The sequence below is a fragment of the Onychostoma macrolepis genome, chromosome 10 (genome assembly GCF_012432095.1).
Source record: "Onychostoma macrolepis isolate SWU-2019 chromosome 10, ASM1243209v1, whole genome shotgun sequence".
Lineage (NCBI taxonomy): Eukaryota > Metazoa > Chordata > Actinopteri > Cypriniformes > Cyprinidae > Onychostoma > Onychostoma macrolepis.
This window is the reverse complement of record NC_081164.1, coordinates 13,897,424-13,922,447: the sequence shown is the minus strand read 5'-3', so window position 1 is coordinate 13,922,447 and position 25,024 is coordinate 13,897,424. Positions and strand designations below refer to the sequence as shown.

Genomic DNA, 25,024 nt, shown 5'->3' with positions numbered 1-25,024 from the left:
ATTTGATTGTTTTATTTCTTTAAGCAGGTTATGTCCACTTTGTGTTGCAGATGTCACATTATCAATATTGTTTGTGTAATTTTTTTGACCCACAAAAGTTAGTTCTCTTTCTTTCTGTCTCTGCACCCAGCTTACAGTGATACCCTTTTCACCCCTAGCTCTGTCTAATTTAATCTCACGCATCGATGACTTTTAATTAATATGATTGGCTGAGGGATTCTCGTACTTTTACATAGTATTTTTCTGGCTTTCTGAGGGTGACAATTGCTATGGAAATAAACGGCAAACATACAACATGTAAACCAACAATCCCCACTAAACCAGCAATCCTCTCTCTCTGTACAACCAACCCCACTGGGAGCAGATTTACGCAATGTTGGTATTATTAGTCAAGCATTGATATTCCCTACACTAGCTAGAGTGATGCAAACACAGTAATGCTAATCATGTTCCTGCTGGTGCTTTCCGTCTTTGTCTCTTGCTTATCTTTTGCCCACTTGCGATATCACCACACACACTGTAATGTGGGACTCTTGTACGGAGCGGGATGTCCTCTTCAGCCAGAATCTATTGAGAGCTCTGGCTGTTTATTTAAAATATGGCATTGCCCAGTGCAGCTCCTAAAAGTCAGACAGAAAATGCAATAACCAAGACGAAGCCTCCATGTGTTCGTTCAATTATGTGTGCGTGGTTTGATCGGTCACAGTGTAGCAGAGCCAAAAGTCGCACCCTATTTTCCTGCTGGTGTTCACAGGATCGATAGAGGTTAACTGTCAAGTAACCTTTCGTGTATGTGCAAGGAGCGTGTATTTGTGAGTGTTTTTTGTGTGTATGTGTATGGGAGGCTCTGGACAGAGTGTCTGGTACAGTGCAGTGTGCTGCTTTATAGCTGTGAGATGCCGGCTTACCCCGTAATGATAAGAGAGTGCAGAGTAATTACAGGCGCTGCTTCAGCGAGCAGCCAAGGGCATCTGTGACTCCCCTCCCTGACTAAGGCCAAACTACCAGGGCTTCCCTCAACCTTTATTAGGACTCCCCACCAGTCCCCTCTATCTCTGCTGTCTCTCATTCTCTGCAGTTCTCAGCAGTTTTTCCCCTCTTATCTCGCTCACATTTCTCATTCTTCTTTTCCCTCTCTCTATTTCTTCCTCCTTCATCAGATCTGCCCTCTTGGTCTGTCCTCTTTCTTATCTTACCCCATTTCTTATTCTTTCAGCCTCTCTATTGCAGGGGTTTTCAATGTCTTAAACCGTGGGCCTCCCCATAAACACGCCATCATATACTTGGAAAGTAATCACAGCAGACCAAATTTACCTGTTCAGTTTATCTGTAATAAAATGCATTACACAAGTTCATCTCATCCTAAAAAAAAAGTCTATGGAAATTTATATTTAAATGTGAGCCCATAGGCATCTCTAATTGTTTTTGTTTTTTTTAATGCTTGTATGCAGTGCAGTTTTCTGTTTGTGTCTTTAATTCAGTTGGCTAAATTCAATTTTGGTTTGCTTTATTATTTTAAGTGCACAGAACCAACAATGTTTTTGCATGTTTTGCCTTTCCAAAAATACACAAAATTGTTGGATGTTCCTTTTCACTTTCTGCACAGAAATGAAAGATTTATTAGTTTTTCCTATTTTGAATGGGGATAAAGATGTATAGTTTACTAACCTGAGTCATATTTGCCTATTATAAGTTATTTTCAGCACTAAAACAGTTTTTTTAGTTTTTTAGTTTTTAATATAACTGAAACACAGTACCAAATTTCGATTTATACTATAAGTTTTAATTTAGCCAAAAACTGAAAATAAAATTTTGGTTATTAAATTTGGGAAAGTGAACTCGGTATGCTATTCAGTTGTGTTCTTGTGTAAAGTTGTTCTTCAACGAGCTGCCTTAGCTGGACATATTTTACATATTGCTGCTCTAGCATCATTTTGGTCATGGTGAGGTGCGTCCAGTCTTACGTTGCAGCTTATGGCACAAAATATACACTGATGTGGTCAAAACGTATCATTGGAGAAATGCTAATTAAATGTCACTGTTTGGGTCATTCATTTCGGCCCTCCAAAACTATTTCAGGCAAAACTAACAATTTTTATATTATTATTATTTTTGGTGCACGACTAATTTTAAGAATGCAATTTTAAATCCCTATACTTAACCATAAACATTAGCTACCCCTCAAATCAAAGGGAAATATGAATTCCCGAACATTAAAAATCTGATCGGTTGATCGTAATGTTGTTCCAGAACCAGAATGATTGTTGATCTATGAACTAATTTTATTTTGTTAAATCACCGTGAGAATGTGTCCTTATCTCCACCATCTCTTTTCTTTCTTTAGTTCTTATCCTTTGCTCTCTACTGCAATAGCTCTTTTAATTTTGGTAGATTCATAATTGTCGACTAGCAAGTTTTGAAATACTGTAGCGCAGGCTGCTGAATGCACAAAACTTGAATGAAAGGTGGTTTTACATGCTGGTTTGGTTCCGGTACTTGCATTGGTGGACGTGTTATATAAATATAACATTAATAAATGTGTGACTATAAAGCAATCTGACTCTCTGGGATGACAGCCCAACAGTAATGGAGCCTTGCCTGCTCATGACGTCAACACCAGCACTTAAGTGCTAAGAAATTACTGAGGTAAATGTCTACCTTTTCTGTCTGCTGCTCCTTATCCTCTGCCCCTTCTGAAACACACACACACACACACACACACACACACATATACACTTCTTTTGTGTGTCTGCCTCTTGTTAGAGGTCAAACTCAATCTGTCCTTGTCAGGTTTAATCAAAGTATCCACAAATTCAATTTCAGCTGCTGTGTGAGAGAGGCTATTAAGGCATTCTTTGTCATTCGCAATGTCATTAGGCAGTGAGACGAGAGGGCATGGGGGTGTTTCCGATTCTGATGCATTTACTCATCGTTTTAGGGTAGATAAAGCCCAAGTGCTCTCTGTCAGTACCTAAAGGTGCCAGAATTCCTTTACTCTCTGAGAAATGATTTGTGAAACATAAACAGTAATATTAAGACTCAGATTCTCATTCTACATTTATCTGTGCATCAAAATGTCACACTGGTCAAAAATCATTCTTAAACTGTATTTCTTGTTTTCCAGAAGAAACATACTTGAAATAAGATTAATTTAAAGCACCATTCCATTAATGTGGCTTGAATTAATTTAATTTTCTGTTTTACTGGTTTCAAGCACATAAATGTATAAAATTACTAAGTTACAAATGTTACATTTAAGCTTTAAAACATTGCCAAAGGGGTAAGAAAAAAATGGATACATTTTTCTGGAAAGACTTTTCGATTATCTTACACAATTTAGTTTCTCGGTAAATTTATAATGATTTAAAGATGTTTAGTTATTTTTACTGAAATACAAGAGATAAATATTTCTAAGTAACTCCACAATTAGACTAAGTTAAGGTATAATTTGTAGTACTGTTTTTAATATGCTAAGATATCATAAATGCACTACTTTTTTCTGTCATTCAAACAAATGACACCTTAAGATTGCAAAGACTTGGAAAAATCTTTTGGAGGAAAAAACATAGCTTATATTTTGTTCGTATGCGGATAATGTTGCTAATGTTTTCTTCTTAAAAATGTTACTTATACACTTTTGCGTTGCCTGACTTTTAAAAAAAAGAAAATTCCCAGAAAGCTCCTTTTTGGTGACAGCAGGCTGTGCTATAACCAAAAAGCTCCATAAATATAAAGCATTCGTTATTCTTTTCTTACAAAGCTCTGCTTCACCTGCTAATTTTAGATTTTTCCCTCATATACAAAATTCAGCATTGCAAAGATACATTTCCCCCCTCTATTTCATGCAAATTTATGAGCATCATTTCCTTTTTTAGTGATTTTCTTTTTTTTTATCAATAATGTTTGATGAATATGATACATGAATTTTTGCTCCAGCGTGAATTCACTCATACTAATCACAGGCTAGTGGCATTTATCTCAGCTGCCTTTTCTCTGATCTCTTTCAGGCAAATTTAGTCCTAATCTGATCTCTTCCAAACTGCTGGAACTTTTCTACAATCCTCTTCTACAAGTCCAGCCTTCCAACCCAGAGGCAGCACTGAAATAACCCTTCAAAACAAAAGCATGATTCCCTTCAGCTTTAATTATCTTTTCATCTGGAATTAAATTCTTGATAGATTATGAAACCCTTCTCAATCTTTGGTTGTGTAACGGCATAAGCTGATGTTTGTATGTTTGGCGTCCTCATTATCAACAAAAGAGTCTGGGGAACTCGTTTGGCTGCTGTTGCAGCCGCAAAACTAATCGGATATTCATTTCATACAGATGGTAGTGAGCAGTGATTGCTGCAGCTGAGATTTGTCAGAATTGGGGCTCTCAGGATAGCCAAAGAGGAAGACGTTTTGGAGTGTTAGTGTCACTGTAGATGTTACACTCCAAGAAAAGTCCATAAAAATAGGGCACAAGGTACTGTGTTAATTATCCATATTGTTTAGTCATTGGTGGTTACCCGTATTTTGAATAATTTTGTTTTGTTTTGTTTTGTTATTAAGGGTTATAGGAAATGTTTTTGAACTTACCAGTACTTTTCCATTTGTTCCTAATTTTTTTTTTTCATATAGTACATATGTATTTTAAAACTAAGTCTAAAATGTGAATTACTAGACGTGACCCATCTGCAACCTGTCAAATACAGAATACACTAATTATTAAATTAAGAGCTTGTGAAGGGGAAACTCCAACCTCTCAGTTCATTTTGGAGGGCCGCTAGTGGAGGATAGAGCAGATTAATGCTGTTAGCTCTAAGAAAGCCTCAGTTAATATTAACGCCAATAAAACGTGCACAGCAGGGGCCATTAGTCACATGTGGGTTCTCTTTCCTGCCACATTATTACACTCTTTCGGATGGTCAATCACAAATCGTCCCACCGGCCCTGATGTGGAGATCAATAGTGTTAACCATCCAGTAACATGATGCCTTGGTGTCTTTCATTTCTGTCATATTTACTTCTGTAGTATCTCTCAATATCTTTATTCGCTTCTGCCTCTAGGATTATCCAGAGGGACCACATCTTTGGTTCATTTGTTGACTAACAAAATCATTAATGAACTACATCGTAATTCATTAATTACTTGAGCAAGTGCAGTGTTGTGAGCTCAGAGAGAGAATAAACTAAATTATTTGACTATCTATCTAGCTACAGAATACAATTAAACCTTGAATTATGCTAATATATTATAAAACAAACATGAAAAATTAAAAAGGAAGTCGTGGCCTAATGGTTGGAGAGTCGGACTTGTAATCCAAAAGTTGCAAGTTTGAGTCTCGGGCTGGCAGGAATTGTAGGTGGGAGGAGTGAATGTACAGTGCTTTCTTCACCCTCAATACCACGACTGAGGTGCCCTTGAGCAAGGCACCAAACCCACAACCGCTCCCCGGGCGCCGCAGCATAAATGGCTGCCCACTGCTCTGGGTGTGTGTGTTCACTGCTGTGTGTGTGCACTTTGGATGGGTTAAATGCAGAGCATGAATTCTGAGTATGGGTCACCATACTTGGCTATATGTCACGTCACTTTTACTTTTTCACTTTTAAAATTGTTTTCTGCGGTAATCAATAACATGTTCATAGAACTTGAGCATAGCATAAGGACTTGAACCTTGAATGTTCTTTTAAAATGAGACAGCGTTTTCATAAGAACATAAGAAAATGAACAAAAACTTAATGCAGTGAAGGTATAGGTTGCCAATTTTAATTTAATATACTCTCTGCCAGAACTTGCTTAATCATCAGTGATTTTCTCTCTTCCTCTGAATTCCCTCTGCATGTCCTTCTGTCTTTTGCAGTGACTCACTTTTTGTCTTTCCACCTATCTCTCCTCCATTTTCTCCTTTCCTTCCTTTTCCATCTCTCCTTTACTTCCTTCCTCTCTGCATTACTATCTCTTCCCCTCTCCGTCTTTCACTCACTCTTTCTTTCTGACCCCTGGCACTCTCAGTACTCAGATGAGAGGCTACCTAACACTGTGCAGTGTGATCAGGTGTTGTTGAGTAAGCGAGATAGACAGCCCATCTTCAGCGGTCAGCTTAATGCTGTCCTCCTCCAGTACCACGTCCTCATGCCCTGAGCGACTCCTTTAGTCCAAACACAGAGCAGAGCTACTGCATTCCCCTTGCTACACATCTGCAGACCTCCTATCTCTTTTTCTTTCTAATTTAATTTTCATTTTGAAGGTTGTATGCAGGACGGGAAATTAACTTTTCTTTCAGCTACAAGAGCATGTTCACCATTCATCCCCCCAAGGTTCAAACGAGGCACTCGGTGTTTAGTGCAAATCACTAAATCTTGACAGCTGTAATCTCCATGTTAGTGGATTTTTTAAAAGAAAACATACATAAGCCGATTGCTCCCTAAACATTTCCTGAGCTGGTCTAAGATCCAATCAAAATGTACACATAAACAAGTATACTACGTAGAGCCAGCTCCCCACCCCCCCCACCCCCCACAGGCCAGTTTGAGCCATCTTAAATGTTTCCCACCACAGAGCTGGTTCACCCACAACTGTGAAGAACTCACTTGGCTGGTGACAGTTGTTAATTTCCTACCCTAATGGAGTGCACTAGAACTCTAAGGCTACATTTATCCAGCAGCAAAAAATGGTTATCTGCCAGTTGCCAGTTTTAGTGTGATTAAATATGGTTAAGTTCACACACAATTTGTTTATTAATGGCAGAGGTCATGTGTGGCTCTGGAGATATTAATGTCATATGAAGGTTCAACTTCAGATGCTGTTTTCACCGTTATCTTCTTAAAAATAAAACATTCAAAGCCAAAGTCAGATAATTAGGATCTGACCGGTGAAGTTGTGCCTTAGTTGCATTAATTTATTATATGAAGTCATGATAATTGTGATAAGAGTTTGTAGTGTTAGAAAGATGCTATCTTTAATATTTACTTTAGACACTGATTTCAGGTGTTTCTTACAGCTATTGGCTTGACTTTGATTATTCATTCATATAGACAGTATTCAATCCACTCCTGTAAGCTGTTGTATATTGAAAAGGAAAATTTGAGAGTATCCTGTGTGAGGGGTTTTCTCGCTCCTTTGCTGATAATAATCGGTTCTCTCCCGCTCAGTCTCTTTCCTCCTCTATAAGAAGATTTGTTGTTGAATAAAGACAAACTCTCCAGAAGCCAAGTGCTCCATAAAACTGTAAAGGTGTAAAACAGCCTCTGCTATTAAGAGAACGGTGTGTGTGTGTGTGTGTGTGTGGGGGCAATTTCACCTTGCGTGAAATTGGGCACTGGGCAAACGGAGAGGGTGATCATTGATTAATCAGTATACATTAATGAGCTGCATCGATCGAGAGACCAGTAGACTCAGCGCCGACCTCAGAGGGTGTGAGACCACGACGCCATCTTAGAGCTAGAGCAGCAAGGGAACCCATCCTAAACCAGAGACAGGTGTGCGTGAGACAGATGTGTGAAGGGTGTTGCAGGTGCAGCAGGGGCTTGAAATTGTTATGATGGATGTACATGGATCATTGACCTGACAATGCACCAGTGATCCCATGGTCCCACACTGCTGTGGCTAGGTCATGCCCACTAATTTGTCAATTTTTGGCCGCTTCAGTTCACCCATAGTGCTATGGATTGAATTTTGAAGCACAACTCGCATGTCACAGATTGAGGTATTCAAAAGGACTTCCCTGCTGGAAAGTACTAGCAAGGTTTAACAGGCCATATTAACCATCCAAACTTTGACCCCTGGTAGATAAGCACTAAATCAGCAACTAGAATAAACTTGTCTAGATGAGTATGAGGATTCAAGTCAATGCAGCAGGAATAGATGTAAGAGTTAGAAATATCAGAAAAATATCACCTATGCTAGCAATGCAATATTATCTAGTTTCCTGAGCCAGTTTTTGTGTGTTTGCCTGTGCAAAAATATATTTGCATTTCAGTATGTATATAAATCACATTATGCTAACGGTACTGGAGCGTAATGTGATAATGTGTTCAGTTGATATCAAAGGAATGTAAATATTACAGAATGTGGTCCCAGGAGCAGGACAGGCTATCAGCGTTACCTCAGTATCATAAAAATCCATGCACACACTCTCCCTTTCACATTCATTTCTGTTTATACCCATATTTTTTCTGATGATTGCAGTGTGGCGTGTTTCATGTTCATTGGTGAGACAGGCGGATAAAGAGGCAGATTAATATCCCTGACTATAATCATTTTCGTTTACGTACAAAACACCCACTCTCTCCCTTTCACTCTCAAAGACTCACACACTCACTCACTGCCTTATCTCTTTATCCCGTCTTTCACTCGGTTTGTTTTTACATTGACAGTTCTTTTATTCAGTATCTAGTTATTCAACCTTAGGCAATGGCGTCAATTGCACAATGTCACAAGCGTTTGGTCCCCAAGATATTACAAAACTCACAACCAATGGTAGAGACACCAAACAGAGATGTTTTTGTTTCAATAAAACTGCTAGTCAGAGTTGTGGACACTGGTGTTTTGCATTTTTGCCCTGTAGGTTGGCATAACAATCGCAGAGCTTCTGTCTCAGTATCAGTGCTGTAATCAGAGAGCATGCTGTTTTTTTCTGTTTGGCCAGTGGCAAGGTTACCGGAACTAAAACATGGCTGGACTCCAACTTCCAATTTCATGGCACCACTGAGTAACAATCTTTTATGAAACACAGTTGGAATTAAGTATTAATATGCAGACATGCTTGCCCATGTGTGAACATAGAAGAGATGATGTGTCTCAGGGTAGTAATTAGCATCCTAAGGGCAGGTCTTAATGCAACCCAGAATAGCCTATGCATGTGGGACACTTTGAAAGACTGTAAATCACACCTTATAAAGGGCTTGCCTCTTCCGGCTCTGTTCATGTCATAAAATAGCAGCCAAACCTTTCCTCCCTTACAAAAGTCTGAATAAATCCCTTAACACTGCAACTTAATGAGCTTAGTGGTTCTCTCCTTTATGTGACCTATGGAGCATTGCTTCACAGAGACAACTGTATTTCAGACCAGACTGTATTTCAGCTTCGTATCCTTACATTTGTACCACAGGCAGTTTGACTGTGAAGTGTCAACGCAGAAGCCAAGAAGAATGACATCAGTTTGAAACTTTAGCTCAAACTTTTTTCATTCTGCTATTTTGCAAGAATGCAGTTTTTCCTTAGTTGGTGGATAACCAGTTAACAGTGGTTAAAATAGAAAAGTTATAAATGAACCTACCTGGTCTTTTGTCTGTTCTTCCTCTTCGGCCGCCACATAACCGTACTTTTGATATGAGAACAAGAATTTGTTTCTGACAAAGAGACTTGTTGCTCTTGGGGCACGGCTTGCGTTTGTTGGCTATTGGCCGGTTGGCTTGGTCGTCCTTGACTGCCCGTTTTTGTCTGATGAGAGAACTGGCAAGAGCTGCCATCTTCCCCCCCCTCTCACCTTTGGGAGGGGGGTCTCTGTTTGCTTAAGAGACCCTCTCTGGATGCACTTGTCTTTTTGCAGCACAAAGAGATAAAAGTCAAGGGTCAAACCTTGTGCGGCGAGCCAAGAATTCAGGTAGGTTCCTCACGTGTCTGTGTGTTTCCCTCCAGTAAGGGAAGAGGTTAAGTTCTGGTCCACTCACAACCTGTCCATGGTTTGTCCTTCATTATGTTTGTTTCGCTAAATACATATTGGCACCACAACAAATCCGTAAAAAACGTAAATCGACGCGGTCACATTTCCACAAAAAGATACAGAAAGAGGCTGACAAAGTCATCGTTGCGACATTGCCGACATATTTGCCCCCCCCTCCTCTCTTCTCCCTTCCCCTCCCCTTGTGTCTTGTTCCTGAAGACAAAAACACTGACAAAGCTAAAGTTTAGCACACAGAAACGAAGAGCTTTCTCACCCATACATGGTTGGTCCTCGTGGAAAGTTCTTCACTCACTGGCAGCAGAATTATTCGACTCAAATCAGGAAGAGATCCTGTCAGAAACGGGCAGATGGTCAGCCTGCAGTCCCTATGGCTAACTTTAGTTGTGCTGGGGGAAAAAAAAATAATAATAATCTGGAGCGGTAATCCAGTGCTCCCACGTCCAGAGGCACTTCTGCTTCAGCTGCTGGGACGGACAAAGCCCTGAGTTGCAGGAAAGGAGCCGGCAAAAGAAGAATGGACTCCGAGAAATTTCCCTTCTGCCTCTTCTGGCACGCGCTATCTCTCCCCACAGCCCTACATTTCCCCCCCCCCACCCCAAAGCCAGCGAGCGTGTGTGTATGTGGGTGTGTGCGCAAATCCAGCGGCTACCACCAGTAAAGGTGACATTCATGAGAGAACAAGTGAGGGAGGGAGAGCGAGCGCAATCGAGTGAGGGAAAGAGAGCGAGTGAGTGTAAAAGACTGTTGGAGAAGAGCAAGAATGATGAATGAGAACAATGGAGAAGAGAAAACAGAAAGATGAAGGGAGAGAAAAAGAGGAGGGTGAGAGAGAGTTAACGCTACTGTTCTTCCTTCACTCTGCCGTGTCTGTCCTTGATGGGTAGAGTGGAGGAGAGCGAGAGCGAGAGAGCGCTTTAGGTGCCAATGGTGACAGTTTTCAGTCACCTCAGGAAGAACATCGCAGTCGTGCGTTCCGAGTCAGTTATCACTGCCAAATTCACACACTCGCACACACAGTTATCCCCCTCACCCATCTCTCTCCCTCTGATACACACATCCTCTTGTACACAATCACTTTTAGGGGATTAGGATTGTACCACTTTTATTGGTTTAGCGTTCAGTTTTTTTCAGTCCGTGTGCTGGGAATTTTTGACGTTTGCTGAAGGTGTAAAACTAAGGCAAACAGAAAGACTTTCTCTGTCTTTTATATCGCTTATCCTGTTTTTTCTTCATTTACTTGATTGCTCTTCATCTCAAAGCTCTTTTCCTCCGTCAGTGCCCCCCTCTCATTCTTCTTTCTGACATCATTGCAGTTTCGCTTTATCTCTTGTATTTTCCAGTCTCTTGGCACTCTGCAAATACAGCATGTGAAATGAGTGGGACCTGAGGGGTGGTTTGCTTAAAGAGACAGACAGGCAGTGAGAGTGTGTGTCAGATGAGCGGCTGTCTCTCATTAATAGTGACACAGACAGGTAGAGACAAATATCGTCTCTGATCTACTGTGCCCTCATCCACAAACAAATATACTATGATGCCTATTATGGGTGGGCGATATACTGGTAGACTCAATTATCTGGTTGAAATTTGTTAACCGGATGGGATTTTGGATTATCGTCTCTATCACGGTTACACACTCACGTGATGTTGCTGTGCTGCGTGGTCACGAAAACGTATCATTTGCATGCGTTTTTAAGCATTGCGATTTTAAAAACAAATGATTTCAGGCCGTTGAAACACAATCAACAGCGAAAAAGAACTCATTTCGCTATATGCGCTCAATGGGCCTCATTCATGAAACATGAGAACGAATTTTTGTGTAAATTTAATCGAATTTGAATTCATGAAAATGTTCGTATTTTCAAAACGTTAGTCGGTATGAAAGAAATTTACACCTGCTCCCTACCACGTGTAAATAGTGAGTAAAATGGTCTGTGTTCTTTTTTGGCAAACTGATGACACTGAATTTTGATGCGCTGCCATTATAATATTTTACAAGTTCGTTTGATCAGTTTTATTTATTTCATTTTTTATTTTTTTTGTAGCTGAGAGTTGATAAACTGTTTAGCTCCGGTTTAGCTTTGGGTAGAATGCAGTGCTTGTCACTGTCACTTTTTACCCAGCTGTCCAATCAATGGAGATGGGGCAGGACAAATACCACACCGACCAATCATCCTACTTGAACAATAACTGAATAACAATAGAGAAGTTATGCTGCATTCACGCCATATCGTAATTACTGTAATTTCGAGATGACAACACGTGACGTTCTACTCGGAGCTGTTCACGTCCTTGGACTGGGAATTGTGCTTTTCTATGGCAACACTATCAACGCCTAAACAGAGCCTTCGGTGGTCAGGTGGTACAGCGGTCACGTGATACAAGTCATATGCTGTGTTCACGCCATGTCGTAATTACTGTAATTCCGAGATGACAACACGTGATGTTCAACTCGGTACTGTTCAAGTCCTCGGACTGGGGATTATCCGTTTCTATAGCGACAGTTAGGGCTGTCGCGATAACCGCAATATCGCAATACCGCGCTATTGACGAGCATAACCGCAGAGGAATGCAACAACCACAGCAACCGCGATATTTCAGTGTTTTCTTTTTCGTAAAGTTACGCCCTTCTTGTTTTACACTTCGTGCATGTGTACTGAATATTAGTAATGATAACAATGTGTACCATGCTGATTTGCACAGAGGCTCAGTAAATTTGCACTTAACAAGCCTAAACAGACAGCGAATGAGAGAGAGATCGACTGATCGCGTGCGATTACCTGCGTCTGTCCTTCAGGCTGTCATGTATATTTGTGAAAACAGGTTGTCGTGTCCAAGGAAAGCGAAATCTGTCTTAGCATCGACGCTCTGCTGGTCAGCTGAGCCTTTAAAAGTGGCGCTCAAAGTTAAAATGATTTAAACAGCGTGTTTCATTTACAAATCTCTGAATGAATCAGCATTTTTGAATGTGTAGTTGAATGAAGACTATCTCAAAGACAGTCTCTTGCCGCCACCTTGAGGCGTAACAATGAAACTGCACTGACTGACAGCCGTCTAGAACATGCCGGTGAAATATCAACAGAAAAAGTATCTTGTCAGTCAGAATCGAGGATCAGAACTAACTGTATGTATATAGGCTAACAATATACTAATGATCTTATTGTCAGGTTTATGTCTTGTTATGTGTAATGTTATTGGCAGCTGTAAAACACACTACATTTGTAAATATTGCAGAACACAGAAACCGTGTCAGGCAAAAAATAATTACAAACTGTATGTTTGTTTGTTTGTTTGTTATTATTAATGACGGCGATAAATATTGCTAACCTAAACAAACAACAACAAAATAATAACAGTATGAACACTTACATAATGTTATAATATTTTTATATTATAGTACATTATAGTATCTATTTTCCCCTTTTTTAGAGCAGTATAGCTTTCTTTGAAAGCGCCTCCATTTTTCACTGGTTCAGCGTGAGGTGCAGCGGTCACGTGGTACAAGCCGTAGCTCTCAGAAAACTCCCAGTTCACAAGTTGTAATTACGACTTCTATGAGAACGTGAACGCTTTTTACAAGTTGGAATCTCGTAATTACGGGAATTCCGATATGGCGTGAACGCACCTTTAATATTACTGGTAACTGCATTTTTATATTCAATAATATTCTTCAAAATGAGATACTAGTAATACGTTACTGCCGTGGATATTCCTTATCATAGCAACCAAAGCATCTCAGCTGGAAAAACGCTGTGCCAACAAAGTGTTCTCAAGCGCCGCCAGCTGGCCGTTTTCAGAAGAGCACCTGACATTTTATTGAATATTTATTGTTAGCCATATGGCCTATTAGTCTTTTTTGCATTTATGCAATATACTGGAGCCAAACCTGAGACAGTAGACCAGAATGTTCCACTGTGTTCCTGAACACCCAATTTGCGTAGCTGTAATTCATAGGCAGGGATTATGCTAATTGTGTACGAGCGTGCACGAGCGCCCTATTTACAAATTTTTGGAATTCATTAACATACGCATAACATAACTGTCAAATCAGACATTTACGAAGTGCTTGTGAATTCGGAGGAGAGTTTTTGGGAAGGTCCGTTTTACATGTAAATTACTCAGAATTTACTCCTATATTTACGAATGTTTCATGAATGAGGCCCGATGTCTGAGAGACTTTCTGAGTACTGTCAGAGAGGTGTGTGCATGTAAAAATGGTGCTCATCATGAAGCGCGAGAGTATTGAGTTATTTTTGCCACTTTATAGGCCTTGAACTATATACGCACTTTAATGTGTCAAAAAAAGCCCATCTTTTCAAGTATTCTCGCAAACACAGTAATTTAGGTATTAAGTGAAAGCAAACAGCTGAGAAAAAAAAAAAACACGTGTAACAGTATATTGAATCCGGGCAGCAATTAAAGTATTCTAATTACTGCTGTCTGTCGTTCATGTTAATCATTCATGTTAATTAGTTTCTTATTCTTTATTTATTTATATATATATATATATATATACAACCCGAATTCCGGAAATGTTGGGACGTTTTTTAAATTTTTTATAAAATGAAAACTAAAATACTTTCAAATCACATGAGCCAATGTTTTAATGTTTAAAACAAATGTTTAAATGGAGAAATTTTGCAGTTTTATCCACTAAATGAGCTCATTTCAAATTTGATGCCCACTACAGGTCTCAGAAAAGTTGGCAGGGGAGCAACAAAGGGCTGAAAATGCAAGTAATTTTGAAAAGATTCAGCTGGGAGAACATCTAGCAACTAATTAAGTTAACTGACATTAGGTCTGTAACATAATTAGCTATAAAAGGGATGTCTTAGAGAGGCAGAGTCTCTCAGAAGTAAAGATGGGCAGAGGCTCTCCAATCTGTGAAAGAGTGCGTAAAAAGATTGTGGAATACTTTAAAAACAACGTTCCTCAACATCAAATTGCAAAGGCTTGGCAAATCTCATCATCTACAGTGCATAACATCATCAAAAGATTCAGAGAAACTGGATAAATCTCTGTGTGTAAGGGACAAGGCCAAAGACCTTTGTTGGATGCCCGTGGTCTTCGGGCCCTCAGAAGACACTGCATCACTCATCGGCATGATTCTGTCATTGACATTACTAGATGGGCCCAGGAATACTTCCAGAAACCTCTGTCGGTAAACACAATTGCCAAAACACAATTGCCATCTGCAGATGCCAACTAAAGCCCTATCATGCAAAAAGGAAGCCATATGTGAACATGGTCCAGAAGCGCCGTCGTGTCCTGTGGGCCAAGGCTCATTTAAAATGGACTGTTTCAAAGTGGAAAAGTGTTCTATGGTCAGACAAGTCCAAATTTGACATTCTTGTTGGAAATCACAGATGCCATGTCCTCCGGGCTAAAGAGGAGGGAGATCTTCCAGCGTGTCATCAGCGTTCAGTTCAAAAGCCAGCATCTCTGATGGAGTGGGGGTGCATAAGTGCATACGGTATGGGCAGCTTGCATGTTCTGGAAGGCACTATGAATGCTGAAAGGTATATAAGAGTTTTAGAGCAACATATGCTCCCCTCCAGACAACGTCTATTTCAGGGAAGGCCTTTTGTATTTCAGCAGGACAATGAAAAACGACATACTGCAGCTATTGCAACAGCATGGCTTCGTAGTAGAAGAGTGCGGGTGCTGAATTGGCCTGCCTGCAGTCCAGAGCTTTCACCTATAGAGAAAATTTGGCGCATCGTTAAACGAAAAATACGTCAAAGACGACCACAAACTCTTCAACAGCTGGAAACCTATATCAGGCAAGAATGGGACCAAATTCCAACACCAAAACTCCAGAAACTCATAACCTCAATGCCCAGACGTCTTCAAACTGTTTTGAAAAGAAGAGGAGATGCTACACCATGGTAAACTCATTTTGTGCATAAAATAAAAAAAAATTCTCAGTTCAAATATTTATGTTATCTATGTTCTATTGTGAATAAAATATTAGCATATGTGATTTTAAAGTCTTTTAGTTTTCATTTTATTCAAATTTAAAAAACGTCCCAACATTTCCGGAATTCGGGTTGTGTATATATATAGTATTATTATTATTATTATTATTTATTATTATTTATTTTATTTATTTATTTATTTTTTGATATTGAGAATTATAAAATTTCTATGGTATAAAATTGTGTACCATAAAGACCTTGTTTAAAGCAAAAATAACTATATTGTGATATATTGTTACTGTGAAATAAAATTACTCATATTGTGATATAAGATTTTGTTTGTATCGCCCGCCTCTAATGCCTATATGCACATTCAAGTAGTACAAATTCATTAAACAGTTTCACCACTTTACTATGTGATATTTTCGCAATCTCTCTTATTCATTAACCATTTATAATTAGTCCAACCAGGTGTAAAATATTTTACATAAATATGTCCTGTCTGTGGGTGGTAAAAAAGGCAGACTTTTATTTTGGAGACGTTTGTTTAAATGTTCTGTTGAAAATGGCAGCATCAAATGATAAAGAAGAATAATAACATGTATGCATATATTGTATGCAAGTGAGCGGTCAAGCACAATGTAATAGTTTTATGTTTTAAAGTGCTTATTTAGGTGTATTGTTTACTTTGGTGGAGTGATGTGGTACAGTCCTTGCAAGTATGTCAGATTGAAGTAGTTTGCTGCTTCCTCTGATGGTGGCAGGGCTGGATTATCCATAGACGGGATTGGGCGAGTGCCCTGGGGCACCAGCCAATAGGGGGGCACCAAGTGATTACGATAATGACAAGACCTTTAAAATATTTTTTCATGTTTTGTAAATATATTATTTTGCTGGAAGAGATACAGATGCATAGAAAATGAACAGTTAATGATACAATATACAGAGAGAATATCAAATATATGCACGCATATAAAGAATTGCGATTGGGTCAGGTCCCAGTGTATTTGCCCCCTCCCCCCAGTCAGAGTCGAGCATATTTATTCACAAATGGATAGGCAGCATCGACTTGGCGGTTGTCAACGTAAATTAAAAAAAAAGAAGAGAAAATATCATGACACATAGCCAGGGCTATACAGGGCGACTGAAAAGTAGCTACTGTGTGTGACTATCAAAACATATTTAGGAGCACCTGTGCGACTAACCCGATCAGCATAGGCTATTTGTGTTTGCGCTGAGAGGAGCTTCAAAGATTTCTACTTGCGTGTTTGTGCAGCGGTGAGTGGGCCTAATGTATCGCAGACATATGTTGATTCCTTGAATGCAATGTTAATCAGAATCCACTCACTGCTCAAAACACTTTTGTTCATTGCTGAGTTATGCACGCTCACAAATGCTCTCGTTATAACAAACAAAGTGTAGATGGTGTAAATAAGAGATTTGTTGTGCAGTGTAGAGAGCTTCATTGATTATAATGGAGTTTTGTGAGATTGCTGAAGTGAGTAACAGCTTTTAAAGATTATTAAAGGTGTTTGTAAATGTGATATTAAATTAATACAACAGCTCAATAAACAATAAGTTATATAAAGTGATGTACATTGTATGACTTTTAACAATATTGCCTGATTTTGCTCTATTTAGTCAAGGAACATAGTTTCAAACAGTCACAGCCGAGCCGCTGCGCATCTCCATTCAAACATAGCGGTGTTTCATTTATGAATGAACCTGCGTTTTTAAATGAGTCTAGTGAGTCAGTGATTCAATTACCCACTCATAAAGTGAGTCACTTGCTTCGTTCCTGAATGAATCAGCTGTTCAAACGAATCAGTGATTTACCGCCACCTGTTCAAATGTGGTCACCCTAGGGCACTACACTGTGTTAATCCGGGCCTGGATGGTGGACATGGGTAATGCACTGCTATTACTCATGCATGCACATGTGTAAATGTACGGTGGCGTTTTGGAGTAGGATCTGCTTTTTTGGTCCTGGATTGACCATTTTGGGTTAGGATGTAACCACCTGTTCAAGACTGCGAGGACCACATGTGGAAGTTTAAGAATCTGCATGTTAAAACCCATCTTAATAATCTAGCAACACGTTTGTTTTCAGTCATACCTGGTAGGCACAAAGATGCACTTATACTCTCCCAAAAATGAGTTTACGCACAAAAACATGCAAACGCATCAATATGAACTCTCTTGAGATGTTTCCTGAGGGACTACCCCTGACCATGATCTCAGAGTCAAATTGCTTTGTGATTAGCATTGATTGTATGGATATGCAGTGCTAAGAAGTTTAAAACATGCCTGGTGTAATTGAATCTGTCTTGGCTGTTTACCTTGAAGCAATAGCAAGATGCTTCCACAACATAAAAATGTGCAGCTCTTCAGCGCAGCCTCAATAAATCAAGTATTCAAGAGGCCAGTCAATCAATCAAATTTTATTTGGCATCCTCACAGAAATCTGCTGTGGAAGCACCTAGAAAGTACCAGCTTGATTTACCTATGGTTCAGAAATGACGTTGCCTCAACAGACAAGGTCACAATCCGTCAACTGCTGATTGTCAGATGACAACCAAAGTTCCTGGCCCTTAAGAAGAGGGCATAAAATGGTGATAATTTAATTAATGTTTTTCAAAAAAAAGCTTTGTAACCACATCTCTGGCTCATAAACTCTCTAAACGAGGCAGTGCAATCTTAGAAAGAGAGCACAGAGGAAACATCAACTATTTTAAATTCCTGCTTTCACCAAGTATTGGCCTCATGCCAGTTGTCAATTTGATTTCTCAGTAGATACACAAGGATAGCAGCCAAGTCAGATCATTTTACTTAAAATTTCATGTTTTATGGAACTTTCTAGAGTTGTATTCATTTGTGGTACACAGATCATTCACATGACATTTATGTTCCTGAGGATACTGAATAAATGCTTGAGAAAGCAGTCCCTTGTAAAGTATGTGCTTATTTGATCACACATTTTTGATTAGGGGACCATTTTGTTAGAATATATTGTACTGTTGAAAGATTGTCAGAAAGACGTTTTTTGGGGGGGGTTGAGTTTTCTTTTTTTTTTTTTTCAGCTACTGTTCCTATTCACTTTTATTATAGGACAAGCCAGAATATTCGTTCCCTTTTTTGTGTGTTTTCTGCTTTAGAGGAGAACATTCTACAATTTTTGGTTAGTCTATTCCCAGCCAGTGAATCTTTTTAGGTTTATTTTGCAGATTTAGGAGTAGTTTCTATCGTGGCGGAGCGTGTGTTTAACCTTCCCCTTCTTTCCCAAGCAATTACTTTCCACAAAGGTCTCCCTGACCTCCCTGACAAACACGGACAACCCTCCTCTCCTGTTTCCCCATGTGTCTGCATGGCTCAGCCCGACCTAGCTGGCCCAGTTCTGTCTTTATGTCTCTCCCAGTACCTTATCTCTACTTCTGTCTGTCTCATCTCTTCTCTTTTTCTGTCTCCACTCTATTCATCATTGCCCAAACAGATGACGGGAGGTATTCTTCCGTAATCCCCTCTTCCATTATGTAAGCATGCAAAACATCTCTTGTACTTTTTTGCCAGTTTGAGAAATATTTATAATTTGCTTGACCTCTGGGTCAGGATCTCATTAGAAAAGAGGGGTGCAAGATTCTTTTCATTTTCATTCACCATTACTGTTTACCCAGACAAGCTTGTAATTAGGCTTGAGTCCTAAATGTGCTTCACTGACTTTAATATCAATGAAATTTGTGTGGATGTGTGAGCGACTCATTCGAAAATTTTCATGCGTGTCCATGTGTGATTTGTAAATCATTCTTTCTTTCTTTCCATAACCACCTTGATGGTGGTTTAAGTCTCAGTTGAGCATATGTGAACAGCAATTTGAAATTCATCCATCACATTTGATAGTACTCTTTCAAAATGACTTGACTGTGGGGAGCAAATGTTTTTCGAATGGGTGGAGGTCTGTCATGACTACATCTCTCACTCCTTGCCCCCCAGACCTCTAATTCAAGACTCATGATGAATTTGTGGTCATTCAGTCACTGAAGGTGATGAATGACTGAAACGCTGTTGCATGCTGATTAACTTCACAATCATGCTGCACTAGCACTCTTTCAAAAATGTTCCTCAAAGATATGTAGTACTTTTACTGTAGTTTAAGTTAGCAATAAGCTAGCAAACAACAATGAATCAATCCTCAGTGGACAAAATTATTTGAGTTTGGAGCAAATCAGGCCAATCTTCACTCTGCAATCTTCAACCACACTTTCCACCGACGAACCCATTTTGTACCGGCCCCAAGAACTGCTAACTGCGGCCCTGGCTGAACTTAATCCATGTCCAGAACTCTGGAGTTATGTTTTAATGGTTACTGTTATCTTGTATTTATGCCGCTATCATTATGTTATTGGTTGAATGTAACTTCTAGCACCTAAACTGTGACCTCAGGTTTAAGTAAATGTAGCAACGTGGCGTCGTGCAACAGAAACACTGGAAAGATGACTACGCCACCCTAGGACTTGCACCCAGGGAAATAGTATACGTAGGTGCTACTCAAGGAAACTGTTAAAGCTAGATTTATTATGGTCTCTTTGTAACTGTGGGTATTTAATTGGTAAACTGTTGACGCGACCCATTCTTTAGAATGTTTTAGAATTAATGACCTTTGTGCAAAATAAATGTGTTATTTTGGTAAGTCACGTCTCTTGCTCATTTAGTAGAGTCGAACCTGTGTTTCCTTGAGTAGCACCTGAGGGTGCGTATAGTATTTCCCTGGGTGCAAGTCCTAGGGTGGTGTAGTCATCTCTCCAGTGTTTCTGTTGCACAACGCCACGTTGCTACATAAATGTCTGGTATTCTAAGTAGAAAAAATGATATTAGATGCTTTAAATCTGAAGTCTCTGGCATAAGAGGGCTCAAATAACATTGGGCAAGGAGGGCGAGGGTAATTTTAGTGAGATTGTTACGCTCTGGGTTTACCAGCATCTTCACATCCTAATCCTCCATTCACATATTTGGACTCTCTCTATTTAAATTTCTTGTGAGGAATTGAAAAGAATGAAGTGAAAAAAAGTAAATATAAAAGATAAATTTGACTCTTAATCTTATAGAGGGGGAAATAGCTCAGCCCTTTGCCTTCTTTAGCGTGTATGATGTCTCTGTTATCTGGGTGAATCTTGAGAGAGAAGTCTTTTATCCCCTCCAAACAGCCTCAGCAAAATACTGATGGAGATGGAAGAGAGAAAGAACCAGTTAAATCCCGTGGGTGGAGATGTGTGTGTGTGTGTTTTGAATGTCACTGTTTGTGTGTGTGAGAGCAAAATGGGGAGAAGGTGGTGTGATAACACAGTGCTGTGTTGTAACTCAGCATTTCTGTGATGTTTTGGTATCTAAGGTACCCAAATGCAGCACATCTGAGGCAGACAAACAGATCAAGAGATACCAGACAAAAAAGAAAGCAAGAAACAAAGTAAGACTGTGCGACAGAAATGTTGGATGAGTTATTCTGTGCACTTTAAAGTAGGTCTGTCTCTCAAACTAGAAACTAACCAGCTCATAGGTGACTTTCAGACAGTAAGAGGTGGCCTGAAGTCATCATGAAACAACAATGAATCAATCCTCAATGGACAAAATTATTTGAGTTTGGAGCAAATCAGGTCTCTTAGACTATATGGCTTGTGACATACAGGTTTGGCTCAACAATGCTTAGAATATGTGAAAATTAATATTAAACTTCAATCAAATAAAAGTCTTTCTTTCTGTGTTTTTGTGTTGGCATAGTTACTGTTTTGTCTTTGGCTGATTAGTTTATTCTGACTTGTTTCTAGTTTTGACAGGCAGCACAGAAACTTCAATTACTGTATTTTCCCTGTGCATCTGAAATAAAATGTTCTAATCGTTTACTGTGTAATTAGTCCTTATTTATTTAAATAACATCTGGCCCATACATCAAAGCCAACTTCTGATGTTTCTACTCTCTTATCTTCACAGAGTAAATTGCAGTTCTCAAGGAAATAAAAGTCTTTGGCGTCATCAATAAACATACAGAGCAGTCGGCTAGGTTTGAAGGAGAGATGAGTCACTCAACTCCAGAAAGGTCTGTCCATGCATGAATAACTGTATATAGTTATAAAAACATATCTTTTGTTGTGCCTGGCCAGTGGCCCCCAGGTTATTAAAGTCTACAATGCTTGGCTTAAAGTGTATGCATGCAGGCTTCATAGTGTTTTAGAGATTTTCAGTCATCACAGAACAATTTACAATTGTAACAACAAGTGAAAGTTTTGCAGCATCTCCCTCATCCGCTGTCCCATAATTCATCATCAGTTTCAAAGTGTCTTTGAAAAATATCTGGAATTTGTCATCAGAGAGCATCAGATGACAAAACAGACACTTGCTATATTGGGCATTATGACACAGCTGTTACTTTATGATACATTTATTGCTCATCTGTAGAAATGGTTCAATCAGACACGCAATAAATCAGTTTCTTCCTCAGCAGAAAGAGCTGAGCTTAAGGTTTCACTTGAAGTCTTTCTTCTATTCTAACTCTTCGGTTTGCTCAGAGTCTGCTATGATGAATACAGTGTTGTTTAAATTGTAATATAAAGGCTTAAAATGAAAAATAGTGTTAATTTCTGTGACTGCTAAAGTGCTAATTCACCCAAAAATGAAAATTACCCTATGATTTACTCACCCTCAAGTAGGGCTGGGTGATAAATCAATAACGATAATTATCGCAATATAATTTTCCTCGATAAAACAATATGAAGAGTTCGATAAATATTCAATATAATGTTTATGCGCCAGAAGCAGAACGAAATAGCGCTACTCATTTGAACCACACCACATGGACTGTTTATCCATGGGCTCAAAGTTCAAACGGCAGCAGCGCTATAGGATGGTTTAAGGGTTAATAATTCGTGGACTAATTTTCATTTTTGGGTGAACTATCCCTTTAACAATGCATAGGTAGATCTTTCTTCGTGATACAATCGTGAAATTGTGCTAGATATCTTCTAAATGAAAAAACAAAACAAAAACAAAGGAAACCGTTCGGGTGCTTTACATATCATCCAGACAGTCTCTTTCTGTTTGGTGGTTCTTGGCCAGAGTACGTTGCAAGGTGAATCTATTTGCTTAATTGATTCTAGCGAACAAAAACATTCAGTCTTTGTAGTGTCTGTCACTTGTCAATCTCTACAGTTTGTTTTTACATTGTCCCATCAGCCTTCATTTATTTTAGTGATTTCTTATCACTTTAATCAACCATTAAGAGTGAATGGCATTGATGGGTACATATTTGGTGACCAGGATCTCCTTGTATTTCTATAGCTGGTAATGCATTTCGCTAGCAATGTCAAGGTCACGGTTTCGATTCAGGGAACACTCATATTGATAAAATGTATATCTTGAATGCACTCTAAGTCACTTTGGCTAAAAACGTCTGCCAAATGCTTGAATGTAAATTAAGGTGAATGGAGACAGGCATTTATAGAAATGTGTTCTTTAGTTCCCCCCCTCCCCCTAGAACATAAGCTAGGAATAAAAAAGGCGACAGAACATCTTTGTTTAAAAGCATTAACAACACGCACACTGAAGCATGACACAAGCTGGATTGAAGAGTGTGAAAGTGGCGGGAAAGCCAGACTATTGCAATTCTGGTCAGCATTACTGAAGGAGATTAATCTTCACAATAGCGCTCAGATCGTTTCGTGGGAGTGCGGATGTAATTTGTCGCGATTGTGCTGGGCCTTAGCTGTAATGTGGGTTTAGACGAGAAGTTCACATCTGTCTAATCGAGTACAAGCATGACTAAATGCCACTTGTAAACACCGCCATGGTGCTCAGCTATTAATAGATGTAGGATGTTCTCAAACAGTCTAAAACTATCCAACATTTGCTGAATGTCAACCACCCCCAATTTATGCTTTATTTTTGGTTTAATTAAAACATTTGGAGGGCATTATGTAAAGGCATTAGCCTGGCACGATGCAAAGCCATTTTTAAGTGAGATTTTTCCGAAGCAAATGATGTCGTAGTGATACAAGGGCTATACAAACGATAGAAAGACAGTTGGAATGAAAATGGCAAAGGACAAAGCATAGCGAGAGACAGTGTGAGGGAAAATTATTGTGACGGCACTGTGCTTGTGCAGTTATTTTTAAGGCTGATTCCAGCGAAAAATCAGAAATTAAACTCTTTATTGTTACGCTCTCATCATTATGTTTGACTAATGATTCATCTTTGAAGTTCTGTTGCTGGAAAGTGAAAGATTTGGAAATCTTAATGGGTTTGTAAAACCATCTGCATTTGTGTGTGTATCTTTTATCACTTTTAAATACTCGTGTGTTTGTGTTCTTTTTTATTTTAGTATTACTAAATTATTTTCCATGGGAGCAGACATAATGTCTCTTGTTATGAAGTTTCATTAATTTCTCATGGTAGATGGTGACTTTCTTTCTGCTGGAGTGTCTTTTAGCCTCAAGGTTAGCTGATAAGTAGTTGGTTCCTTGGACGCTGAATTCTTTGTTTTGTGTGTGCTATAAAAGCGGGTGTTTTGAGCTTATTTTGAGTATTATGTGCTCTGGAGCATCTCTGAAAACACTTGAGGGTGGCTTTTAGATTTCTTGTAATAAAGATGCTTTGCATCATCACACTTTGTTTGAAAATTTGACTTAAATACAGCGGAAATACAATTTTTTTTTTTTGCTTTTTTTTTCACGACAAGAGATGAAACGTTAAAAGCAGCGCTGTAATGAGGAAAGGACTTGTATGCCCAGTGTTGTGTAAATTCACAGGAAGCTCAGGCCTGAATCCCCAGAGTGAGGTTAGACAACCTGATACTCATTTATTCTCTCCGGCATTCATTTATGTGCTCTCTTTCTTTGATTCTGCAGTCTCTCTCTCCATCTCGGTGTGTGTGTGTCTCTCTCTCTCTCCTGCCAGCTTTTTTTTACTCTGACTCAGGCATGAATAATTCAAAATGACTGGGCAAATTCACCTGGCGTCTCAATTATCACTTATGTTTTTCCTCTGGAGTCTTTTCTCCTTATCCACTTCTCTTGCTTTCTCTACCGCTGCTTCTTCTGGGGTGATTCAGTCATCATTGTTTCCTGACCCCCTCATATCGTTCCAAGCTACCTCAGTGATCTGTGAGTCAGTACATGATGAGCAGTGCTTCACTTTCTCGTCTATTTAAGCTCTGACAGCTTCAGCGTCTGGTCTCTTCTCCCCAGTCGTCCCACGCATCTCTGGACGCCCACACCAGCACTCTGCAGACACTCTGAAACTCAAGGGTGGAAAATAAACAGGTATAAACTACAGACATACCTGTTCAGAACACTGAAACACTGCTTGATGTCTGAGAACAATGAAGGAATAGTTCACATTAAAAATGAAAATGATTTTGTGACCATTTACTCTCTCATGTCGTTCCAAACCTGTATAA

General features: G+C 39.2%; 1 protein-coding gene and 1 long non-coding RNA gene across 4 annotated transcripts in view; one reads left to right on the top strand and one right to left on the bottom strand.

Moving 5' to 3' along the window:
- Positions 1–9,755, bottom strand: part of fgf11b (fibroblast growth factor 11b) — a 54,139-nt gene extending 44,384 nt beyond the window's left edge. For all 3 annotated transcript variants that reach the window (XR_009273200.1, XR_009273201.1, XM_058790048.1), the window contains exon 1: positions 9,263–9,755. Coding sequence is in view for 1 of the 3 variants with exons in the window: in XM_058790048.1 (XP_058646031.1) it covers positions 9,263–9,455 (193 nt within the window). In the remaining 2 variants the exon portion in view is untranslated. The remainder of the gene's footprint in view (positions 1–9,262) is intronic.
- LOC131548610 (uncharacterized) overlaps positions 1–25,024 on the top strand; it is a 49,703-nt gene that overhangs the window by 6,888 nt on the left and 17,791 nt on the right. Inside the window, exons 4-5 of the long non-coding RNA XR_009273203.1 lie at positions 20,969–21,043; positions 21,565–21,670. This is a non-coding gene — a long non-coding RNA (uncharacterized LOC131548610). The remainder of the gene's footprint in view (positions 1–20,968; positions 21,044–21,564; positions 21,671–25,024) is intronic.